Source organism: Priapulus caudatus, unplaced genomic scaffold, assembly GCF_000485595.1.
Source record: "Priapulus caudatus unplaced genomic scaffold, Priapulus_caudatus-5.0.1 Scaffold318, whole genome shotgun sequence".
Classification (NCBI taxonomy): Eukaryota; Metazoa; Priapulida; class Priapulimorpha; order Priapulimorphida; family Priapulidae; genus Priapulus; species Priapulus caudatus.
This window is the reverse complement of record NW_014577379.1, coordinates 236,256-248,823: the sequence shown is the minus strand read 5'-3', so window position 1 is coordinate 248,823 and position 12,568 is coordinate 236,256. Positions and strand designations below refer to the sequence as shown.

General features: G+C 44.3%; 1 protein-coding gene across 1 annotated transcript in view; it reads right to left on the bottom strand.

Moving 5' to 3' along the window:
• Positions 1-3,591: 3,591 nt before the first annotated feature.
• The window catches only part of LOC106808956 (cytochrome P450 1A1-like), a 19,296-nt gene continuing 10,319 nt past the window's right edge, over positions 3,592-12,568 (bottom strand). The window contains exon 10 of the mRNA XM_014811889.1: positions 3,592-3,743. Within this exon, the coding sequence (XP_014667375.1) occupies positions 3,592-3,743 (152 nt within the window). The remainder of the gene's footprint in view (positions 3,744-12,568) is intronic.

Below are 12,568 nucleotides of genomic sequence, written 5' to 3'. Positions count from 1 at the left end.
TAACTCGAGTTAAGCGTCTACACGGGGCCTTAACTCGAGTTAAGCTCACTCGAGTTAGCGTTAACTCGAGTTAGCTTAACCTCGCCAGTCGATCGAGGTTAAGCTAACTCGAGTTACCTTAACTCGAGTTAAGGCCCCGTGTAGACGCTTAACTCAAGTTAGCGAATAGTACATAACTCCACGATAGGCGGCAACACTAGTACGATGTACGTACACACGCACGCACGCACGCATGCACGCACGTGTACGTGCACACGCACGCACAAACGTGTACCTGCGCACGCGCGCACGCACGCACGTGGACTTGCACACGCACGAACGCCCGTGTACGTACACACGTACGCACGCACGCACGCAAGTATACGTGCACACGCACGCACACACGCACGCACGTTTACATACACACGCACGCACGCACGCATGCATAATAAATCGGTAATAATCGCTATCGGGTGTTGTCGTGTAGACGCTACATAATCGCTAACTCGAGTTAAGGTTCGTCGTGTAGACGCTACATAATCGCTAACTCGAGTTAACGCGTAACTCGAGTTAAGGTTCGTCGTGTAGACGAGGCTATAGGCTTCATGTGTGGGTATACGTGCACGTACTTGCACGCGCGTGCGGTTGTACGTGCACGTACTTGCACGCGCGGTGCGGCTGTACGTGCACGTACTTGCACGCGCGTGCGTGCACATATGCGATGCGTAAATAATATCAAATTAATTTAATTGTATCATAATTTCAATTTAATGTAGGTGTCGCTGTCAGGTCATTTATATCAGATCATTGTAATTGAACTGACATTGAATTGTAGATATTGTTCTCCTAAAAGCATTACATTTTTGTAATATGTTACAAACTAATCATTTCCTTGTTCGTATTACGTTGTTATAATCCTAATTGTAGCATTTCATCTTGTTTACTGCGGTGTTATTTAATTTACCTTTACGGGCAACTCTCATGCTTATGTTATTATAATTGTCATGTTATATGCAGAGCATTTCCTCAGTAATCCCTAATAAGTTTTTTAAATTTTGTTCATGTACTATTAGCAATAATTATGTTTAATTTCTATCATCCTAATTATATGATAATTTCAATGCAGTAGATTATTTTCCTACACTAGATGTCGCTGCCAGATATATTATATTATATATATATATATATCGGACTGACCACTGATCTCTATATACAAAGTATTAGTAGAATAGTTAGTTAGTATTAATTAGTATTAGTAGTTAGCATATAGTTATATAATATATAGATAGTATATAGAGATCAATGGGACTAACGTCTTGTGCACTGCGCAATTCACTTTGACATGATCAGGACATGATGAATAATAATAGATTATGCTATTAATATTGTTGTCATATGTTATATGCTAACCATTTCCTCGTTTATGCCAACGATTTGCTCTTTTATATACTAACTGTTATTGTAAATTATTCCATTGCTACGTGTACGTGTACGTGCTGTGTTGTATATTTTTTATAAATAACCAGAAGCCAGAACATAGCGACCGTTTATTTTCTGCTTTCTCCTGCGACTGGTTTATCCTCCAGTGTCAATTATCCGATGATCATTGGCTATCCCACATTCAGTTTTATTCGACAGCCAATCGATATAATGTGATATATACAGGACATATATATGTATCGTACAGAGTTGTACTGCGCGCACAAACATACAAATTTTACAAATGTCATGCCGTTTGACAATGCGTCACATATACCGCCATTGACGTACCAATCACTTTTTAAACAATAGCTAACAATAGTTCCGTACCATAGATATCATATAACAAGTTGTTATATGATATCTATGTTCCGTACTGTATTATTCTGCAGAATAATTAATAATGAACCAGTTTTCATACGTTTACTGCGACTTGTTTCACTCTTACTGCCTCTTCCGCATTATCTGACATTTTTCGATTATCCAACCACTTATAGGTACTGATTAGGTCGGAAAATAGGGACTTAACTATATATGTGCACGTGCGCGCATGTGTGTAGGTGTGTGCCTGCGCAAGCATGCTTGCGTGCGTGCGTGTTGTATGATGTAGTATTGGTAAGTAGGCGTTCAATCTTCATTGTCGTCCTCCAGTGTCTGCGTTCTACATGGTCATGATACCCCTCCATACAATGACTGCAGGAACCTACCTACCACAAGAAACATCTTCTGTAAATAAGCTTATATTTTTGGTGATGAACAATAACTAACCATAGATCTGTAACATCTGTCAGCCCCTCTATCTATCTATCTTTTTGTCCGTTTCTCACGCTCTCTATCTATTAGTCTGTCTCTCTACCTTTCTATCTTTTTGTGTGTTACTCACGCTCTCTATCTATCAGTCTGTCTCTCTATCTTTCTATCTTTTTGTCTGTTTCTCACGCTCTCTATCTATCAGTCTGCCTCTCTACCTTTCTATCTTTTTGTCTGTTGCTCACGCTCTCTATCAGTCTGTCTCTCTATCTTCTGCCGTTTCTTGCACGCTGCTTCCACGGTATCCTAATTATTTCCAATTATCCAAATCTTACTGCATATATGCATAAGTGCATGCGTTGGTGTGTGTGTCCGGGAACCTGCGCATGTGTGCGTGTAGACGTCTATCTGCCCACAGTCCGTATGTTCTGCATCCACCAGTGATAATGAGATGTCTCTTTGCGGTGACAGTGAGATCATACCTGTGCGAAAACAGCAACATAGATCTGCAGTTAACTAACTTATATATTGGTTTACGAATAAAACGATTAAATCCTGTATTTGCTACTGCTACTATTTCTCATACTTTGTGCCATCACACAATATAAATTTATATGTTTACAATAACGTTCTAATTAGTGCTCGTAAGGTTTGTGATGGTTTGTATGAATCTTAGGCCCTATTATATGTTCTATATATATAGGTGGCTGTCTCTCTCTCTCTCGCTCTCTTGCTCTCTTGCCATCTTTCTCTATCTATCAGTCTATGTCTCTCCATCTCTATCTCCCAGTATGTCTCTCTACCTTTCCACCGTTACTTCACTCTGCTTCCAGTATTCTAATTATTTTCGATTATCCAAACCTACCTGCATATATGCTGCTTACATTCATGCGTTGGTGCGTGTGTCCGGGAACCTGCGCATGTATGCGTGTACACGTCTGTCTGCCCACAGTCCGTCTGTTCTGCATCCACCAGTGATAATGAGATGTCTCTCCTTGCGGTGACTGTGAGATCATACCTGTGGAAAAAAAACAGCAACTGCTCCAGTAAACTAACTCATCTCTCGCTCTCGCTCTCGCTCTCGCTCTCGCTCTCGCTCTCGCTCTCGCTCTCGCTCTCGCTCTCTCTCTCTCTCTATCTATCTATCTATCAGTCTGTCTCTCTACCTTTTTATCGTTTCGTACCCTCTGCTTCCACAGTATTCTAATTATTTTCGATTATCCAAACCTACCTGCATATATGCTGCTTACATGCATGCGTTGGTGCGTGTGCAGGGTCTCCAACCCTGTGAACTCCAAATGCGGAATGAAATTGATGGACAGCGGGGGGGGGGATTAACCTTGGCTGTCGCAGGCAGGCCCGCGTGTCGTAGGCATGCCAGTGCTAGGAAAATTTTATCTTGGGCCTGATGGAACCATGCTCGTCAAGAAACCGTGTTGGATCAAACTTCTCAGGATCAGTCCAGTATGCTGGATCGTGATGGAGTCCGTACAGGTTGATCATCACCATCGTGTCTTTTGGAACATCATAACCACCTGAGTGAGAGAAACATATATAATCAGTAGCTCCATCAGATGGCGGACTTTTTATGCCCTCCAATACTTGGCCTCTCATGCACCCTCTCTATTTTGAAGGCTCTTGGTGATAAATATGAGTGTGCAACATTTCTGCATTTTGATATCTAAACAATGGACGCAGCTGAATATAGCATTGACGCAGTTGTTGAAAGATTCATTTCGTAAAATTAAAATAAACCTTAATAAAATTAAATTTAAAACTAAAACTTTATTTTGGCTACAGAACACCCTGCGCTATTCCACAATGAAAGTGTCAATGACACTGTAGCTCACCACAAAAAAGGACACAAATGAGTGAGTAAGAAGAAGTCAGTTTTAATTGAGCAACCATCGACGTACATTATAGAAACGATTGTAATCTGTATATCGCAATAATAATTTATAAAACAAAATGAATTACAATTTGTGACCGTAGATGGCGCTATACCCACTTTGTAGCGATGGCGTTTGAAATAAATAGGTTATGCTGCATTCCGACATGTTTTGTAAATCTTTACTCTAATATAGAAGTTTTATCGGCAGGGTGGAGAGGAAATACCAATTTTGCATTAAAGATATTGTCAATGAAATCTTGTAAAACGAACCAGACGAGTGTGACACCACAGACTGTTTGTGTCTATATAATATGCTATATAATTGCCAAACCCTACCTAATTTGCATATTATTTTTTTAGATATCATAACCCCTAGCCCTTATTCATTCACATACCAAAAATGAGCAAAATCAGTTGAACCTGAACTGACTAATGGCAATTCCCATTTTTGCCAAAAAATTGCCGTGGCTCGAAAGTACGTCGACTAGCGTGCTTCAAAATAGGACGTTTAATATGGGAGCATAGCAGTAACAACTATACCCAATTTCAAACATGTGGGCCAAACGGTTCCTGAGTTATCGTTGACCAAAGCGAAATGTTGACGGACGGACGGACGGACGGACGGACGGACGAACGAACGAACGGACGTACGACGGACGACGACCCATGGCAATAGCTCAGCTTGACGATGTCAAGGTGAGCTAAAAACCAGGCACTAAGGAACCCTTTGTTTTTCCTCTAACCGAGGTCCCCAGATATTACTTATATATGTGGCATTATTTTGGTAAACCTTTACTAGACGTGTGTGAAAAATTTTCGTCAACGAAGTAGTAACGCGTGGAATCTAATCCAGCAAATTCTTCTATATACGATAATGTCAGGAGTCTATCAATCTATCAATCTATCAATCTATCAATCTATCAATTCCTAAGACCTCGAAAACAAAGACCTCTCGAAAAATATACTGAAGCACTAAAAATCTTCGTTAATTGGTGTTTCGCAAACATTGTCTACCATATCCGCAAATAATAGCAGGGTCTTTGTTTTCGAGATTACCACCCCCCCCAAAAAAAATCTCGAAAACGAAGACCCCCATTTTTTAGCCGAATTAATTACTATCAATGTAGACAAGCCGGCTGTGCTCAAACAACACACTCTATCCGACATTTTCGCCGTCAAGAAGCAATGGTTGTTGTTCCAAATAAACTGTGCATGGGTTGCCTGTGTTTTCTTGCAAAAAATTATCTTTAGTCTCCCACTGTTATAAATGCCTTTAATTCTAGTCACAAGTGATCTATGTATTCATTGTTTATTATTTATAAGCGCAGACCTGTAAAAGTCTCAGCATATTCGCAAATAATAGCAGGGTCTTAGTTTTCGAGATTATCCCCCCAAAATCTCGAAAACAAAGACCCCCATTTTTTTAGCAGAATTAATTACTATCAATGTAGACAAGCCGGCTGTGCTCAAACAACATACTCTATCCGACATTTTCGCCGTCAAGAAGCAATGGTTGTTGTTCTAAATAAACTGTGCATGGGTTGCCTGTGTTTTCTTGCAAAAAATTAAAAAATTAAAAAATATAATTTGGAACAACAACACCCTGGCGCCACGCACACGTGATGGGTAGCTTGGAACAGCTGCTAGACGAGGTAGAGGCCTCCACATAACACCTCTACCCGCTTCCTGTCTCTTCTCTTCTTTTTTCGCTCCACATTTGGAACGGACGCGCTTGACGTGTCGTGAGACACACACGATTAGTGTATCTCTTCCACCCACACCGTCGCTTAATTCTCCAGCACTATCACCTCTGACTGCTTTAGCCTTTACAATCCTCCTTCTCCTCTAAATCTTTCCTACTGACCCCACTCCTACTATCCCACGCCCTCCCCTCACCTGATGGGTCATACGGCGGCAACCTCCGAGAACCCCTACCCAACGGGGGGACTCAAAGTAAGCGGCTGTACGGTGAATAACACAACACACCCGACGTGGGGTCATTCCCTCACCCGCAGCAGGGACCATATAACCAACCTACATACCCTAGTATCTTACACGTCCGGACGGGGTAACGCGCGGATCGCGTAAACCGCACAAACAGGGGAGGAACAGACACCTGTTATTGTTTCTTACACGATCTGTAACGTGCCACATGTTTTGTTTTTTCAAAAAAACAACCCCTTCCTCTCCACAAACGACATGACGAAAGAGTTTATGACGTCACAAACGCCCCAATACACGTGTACAGCACGTTTGTAGACCTCATCGACCCGGTGTAAACCTACACACACGTCATGAATGCCATGACGCAAACGGCAGACGTTTCAGCCAATCAGGAGCGAGTACAGATCACGAAATCAGATGCGCCCCCCTATGATGCGCCCCCTTCAGTGAGCGGCGCCCCCTTTTGGCGCCCCCTACGCACTGGGCGCCCCCTTTTGGCACCCCCTGCGCCCCCTTTTAGCGCCCCCCAAACTACGTGGCGCCCCCTTTCTGTACACGGCGCCCCCTTTTAGCGCCCCCGGAACACCCCGGCGCCCCTCGGCGCCCCCTATTGGCGCCCCCTCGTAGACAGGGACCTAGGGTATATCAAGGAGCTACATATAACAAGGAGAGGAAGCGGATTGGCTGTGTGTATTTCGCCTCAAGGACGCCATCTATGGACCATAATCAGCTGAAACGGCTGTGCAGATCCGTCCCCCAGAGACGATAGAACACTAATCTGTTCTGGACCAATATGACCAAATATGGCAAATATTTGGGCCAGATATGGCGGCGCTTCCTCTCCTTGTTATATTTAGCTCTTTGGGGTATATAAGGAAGAGAAAACACGCTGAAGAACACAGTTTTTTTCAGCTGTAAAAAGTTAGAAGAACCTGACAAAGACTACCACAAGTCGAAACTAGTCGTTAATTGCTAACTTCGTGTAGCAATTTCTTAAACGAAACTTTTTTTATATACATTTATAATGGCAACAACAAACCATCAAGCTAAATCCTCGTGGGGTAGCTCAGTCGAGCTGTGCCTCGTAGAGGCTGTCCAGGCCTCTTCTACACATATGTCCTTAAATTCACCAGACCAGGAAGGCCCAGCATCCCATGGATCCGGGTACAGCAGCACCCTTATCACCACACTCATGGATTTAGACTTACCCTCCCTCCGAAACCAAGGGGAGGTCGCGAGTAATATCCCTGCCTTTTCGCAGCAACACGACAAGAAGAGAAGAAGAACTACAGAAGACTCGCCAGTCATGCAGCCGCGCAAAGTTATAGGGGTCCACCCAACTGACACCCCTATAATGATAGACGCTGCAACATCTCCAATCCAGATCAATATCAACAAAAATGCACCCGGGTTATGAGTACCCAAAGAAGCTGAGCCTGTGTTCCGCAAACTGCGCAACCTGAAGGATAAGCTTCAAAGGTACGAGACTCCAAAATCTCGTTTGGAAGAAAGCGTTGAACACCTCCGTGACATTACCAAACGAGACATGAGCAGACCCGTCAGTGCTCATTTTATACGCGACAACCACACCGCAGCGGATTTTCAGTGCAGGGGCATTGAAAAAATATTCTCGGACCCCCCCGAACATCCACACACGATCCGCATCAGAAGGAAAATAGAAGCCTATTGAATCCACAATCTAAACACCATCCAACCGTACGGACTCAACCTACGGGTCGAAATACCGGGATGGATAGAAGATTATCACAATAACCCTGCCAGCATGGAATCAACGTGAGGCTATCCCTAGCCAGACGACCCCAGGGTAGCGAGCAGTTCGATTCACTTTTTAACACACCTATATATTACATTAAAGGTAGTAGCCCTCATTTGCACACCCTCCCAATTTCCTTAAAACTTCCTTTCTAGATGCCAATTGGCATCAGGGTATTTTCTTTGAGTTCTTAAGGCGTCTTCCAGTCGCATTAAGAGGAAAACGTTTAATTTCTCATTTAAATGTCACATTATAACCATAAATCCAATGCTGTGATATGTTTACTTTGATGGGTCCTCATTTTAAGTTACACTGAGCCCAAATTTGTTCGAGACCTCCCACGATGCTTTGCAAATGATGGCTACTACCTTTAAAGGAAAAGGGATCCCAGTCATTTTTTTTATCTCAGACTTCAGTATCAATAAAAAGAAACAAGTTTCACTCAGTGAATGGTTGTGATTCCAGTACATGTGAAAAGTGTTAAGTTTAAATTTTGTTTTGAGATAAATTCAAGAGATACATAAAGATATCATAGTTGAAGCTACCATACTTCAACACGTTAAATTCTGAATATATTGTTTGCCCTCCACCCATCCTCAAAATGGATCGAAGCCCCTGATGGAATACAATCAGCGATATACACAAAGAAGTAAAAAAAAAAATATTTAAAATGGAAAGTTTTGAAAATTTATCGACCACTATTGATCAGATGACTTAGTTTATGGCATGTAAATGATACAAACAATAGTTGATACTTGCAATTAAAATGCGCGAAAATGAACCTTTTAGAGATCAAAAATACGAAAAGTTCCTACCATTGGACGACGGGGGATAGCCCCGCGCGCCCTCCCCGCTCCCCTCGGCCACTTCGCTCCTTCGCAGGCTCTTGAACCACGTCTGGTCCCCCCACTTTTTAAAATGGATTTGCGTCCCTGGCTGTTGCTGCTGCTGGTGCTGCTGCGTTGCTGCTGCTGCCGCCGTTGATGCTGCTGCTGCTGCTGTCTCTGCTGCACACAGCAGTGGTTGTGATTGTGGTGATGGTGCTACTGCGGCTGCTACTACTACTGCTACTGCTACTGCTGCTACCGCCACTGCCACTGCCACTGCTTCGATGGCAACTATAGATAGTGCTAATATTTTAAGAGACCTTGAGAAAAAGGAGGGAAAGAGGTGTGTAATATTCTTATGATAAAAAAGTTTTATAGAAAATTATTTCAATAGAACTCTGGGGGACTCTGGAATTTTTACTCTATAGAAGTCTAGCTGTCTTTTTGTGAGTTATAGTGAGTGTCTATACAGTGGTATTCATGCGGTGAAAACTGTGTGTTGCTAGGAAGCATTTGAACGGCATTTACGTGGAATTATTAGTAGACAGAGTCGTAGTTATACTCAATAGAGGGTACATAAACATTGAGACTTTGGTAGTGTATACATTGTGCATTTATTTTTTATTGAAACGTTTCAAGTACCTGTGTTCCGAATTGACATATATATGTCCAGGAATAGTAGAGGTTCTAAGCACATGGAGCGTTCACTTTTTGATAAAAGCATCAAATTTGCTCGTGTGCTCTGCCATATTCTAAACATGATAGGAGGTGGACCCCAACGTAATTTGCCGTTCTGTTAGTTAGTGAGAAGGAGAGGGAGAGAGACGGTTCGTGGCGGGAGTGTTTTAAAGTGTTTGCTGCGATGTGTTTGGTTAATTAAGCTGGGGGTCGTTCATCTTAATTATTCTGGTCGCTTGATTTCAGAGCCTCCGAGAGTGAATGTAGCGGAGTACGACGTGTGTATGCTATGCTCCTCTCCCTCTCTCTCTCTCTCTCTCTCTCTCTTCCTCTCCTCTCATTCTCTGCACCATCTCTCTCTCTCTCTCTCTCTCTCATCTCCTCTCTCCTCTCTCCCTTTCTGTCGCTCGCTCTCTATCTCTCTCTGTCTGTCTGTCTCTCCGCCTCTCTGTCTTGCTCGTCTTTCCCCCCCGCCCTGCTCTCTCTCTCTCTCTTCTCTCTATCTCTATCTTCTATCTCTTTGCTGTCTGTGCTCTCTCGCTACACTCATCTCTCTCTCTCTGTCTCTCCCTCTACTCTGTGTGATGCGTGTGTGCGTGTGTATGTCGCGCACGCGTCGTGTTGTATGGTGTGCGTGTGTGTGCGCGCGTGTGTGTGTGTATGTGTGTGCCGAACTCGTGCGTGTGGCGTGTGTGTGTGCGCGTGTGCGTGTGTACATGTGTGTGGTATCTCTGCTCTCTCTCTCTCTCTCTTCTCTTCTATCTCTCTCTCTCTCCATCTCTCTCTCTCTCTCTCTCTCTCTCTCTCTTTCTTGTCTCTCGGTCTTTTCTCTCATCGTCTCTCTCTTTGTCTCGTCTGTCTTTCTTCTCTCTCCTTCTTTGTCTCTCTGTCTTTCTCTCTTCTCTCCCATCCTTCATCTCTTCCCTCTCTCGCTTTATCATAATTAACACGGATACGACATTCCAGATGGGGTAAGAACTCAGCTCTGTAGGCATGGACAATCTACAGCGCATGAGAGCAGCCCATATTAAACACGAACTGAGACATGAGGGCACTGTCACGGAGAGTGCATAACTCCCGCCAGAAGTAACATGTATGTGTATAGTATGTAATATATATATGTATATAGTCATACCACATATATTAAAGTGGGCCACCCACGAGCGTATTTTTTTTTTTTTTCGCGCACCGACCCGACGAGATTAAGAATCGGCCAGCGAATTTAACCCGGATCACGAAGGGGCACACGTATCGAATTTGAGAGCGACGCGTACGCTCACTACGAACGGAATGCATCACTCACATTACACGCATCATACAGCGAGCGACACACCTGATATCACAATCACGCGTCCGATGGTTTTTAAAAAAATCGATCGCTCCGGACAAAATACGGCCGGACACATAAACGGGCACACGAGCCGAATTTTGCCAGCGTAAATAAATTCGCGCGGCGTAAATAATCGCCATAATCGCCGAGCCGCGTAAATAATCGGCCGAAAATATCTAACATTTTTGATGACGGGCGAATTCCGTCACGGGACGTACGAAATCGGCGTCGACGTGAACGGCACACCGGCGATTTTAAAATTCGCGGCCGCGATCGGCCTAGGGCGAAAAAATATATAACGTCTCGTGTGCCCCTAACCTATATTATGGCGAAGCTACTGCTGAATCGAATCGCGCGAACACACCACACACACAGCACCAACACGCAGGACACACACAAGCGCAACACACACCGCCGACGCACACACAGGACCACGAACGGCGCAGCTAACGCACGAACGCAGACGAGACCGATTACATTACCGTCCCCTCCACTCCGTTACTCCGTTAACTCCGTGGGCGGAGGTAAGCAACCCACTATATCGACTCCTCACTCCCAGAACTCCTCACGCCTCCGCCCGCATTCCGCCTCCTCCCTCCTCTCCTCGCTCTCTCCCTCCTCCTCCGCCTACATTCCCCGATGTCATTAGTACGTTCCTCCTCTTCCCCTGTCTCTGTGTCTCTGCTTCATCCCCCGACTCCTCCCTTTCACAGACGCCTCGTGATCACCATCCTTCTCTCTCGCTTGCCTCTTTCCAGTGAGCGAGAGAGAGGAGGGAGATATAATGAGCAAGAAGACACAAGGGGGACGAGAGAGAGAGAGAGAGAGATCAGAGCAGAGAGAGACGAGAGAGAGAGAGAGCAGAGACGAGAGCCGAGTGAGATAGGTGAAGGGGGAGGGAGAGAGAGAGAGAGAGAGAGAGAGAGAGAGAGAGAGAGGAGAGAGAGAGAGAGAGAGAGAGGAAGGGGGAGGGAGAGAGAGAGAGCGAGAGAGAGAAGAGAGAGAGAGAGAGAGAGAGAGAGAGAGGAGAGAGAGAGATAGGGGAGAGGGGGAGGGAAGAGAGCAAAGAGGGGAGAAAGAGATGATGGCATGATGGTAACATGACACCGGTTAGAATGCGTGTGTGTGTGTGCGGTGTGTGTGTGTGTGTGTGTGTGTGTGTGTGTGCGTGCGTGCGTGCGTGCGTGCATGGCGTGCGTTGGAGTGGGTGTGTGTGTGTGTGTGTTGTGTGTGTGTGCCGACGCGTGCGTGTGCGTGTGTGTCTCCTGCCTGCCTGCATGTGCGTGCGTGGCGTGAAAGTGCGGTGCCTGCCTTGCTTGCGTGCGTGCGTGGCGCGCGTGAGTGTGTATAGCTAGCCATCAAGCCTTGTCATGCTTGACGGCTGGGCAGCATGACAGACGACGGACAAGACGGATGACTCACACTAACAACATGGCAGCAATTACGGAGTTTTTATGACAAGAGCAATAACGTATAGTCTTCGCATCTTACCAATCAATTCAAAAATGTTAATTTGATATTCAGATGGCGGCCCGATTTTTTAAAAGATAATATTGCCACGCCCTCCAAATGGAAAAACTTTTAATTTTTAAGTTGCATCTTAATGTGATTCATTGTGGTCTAAAAAAACCATGGTCAAGTATATAAATCACTCAAAAATGTCAATTAGGAGTGAATGTATGCTGTTATGATATTTCATGGTGGCCATCTTTGAAATATGGTGCCACGCCCCTTAAAAACCGACAAATTGTTGTTTTAATTTGATCTTAATTGATTCGGCTTGTGTCTAAAAAAATATATGCAAACATTTTACAAATCACTTCACAAATGTTTAATTAGATGTGGATATTGCCATTTTTTTATGATTTCCATCGGGCGCCATTCTTGAAAATTAAGTGCTACCGTGAGCCGCCTTA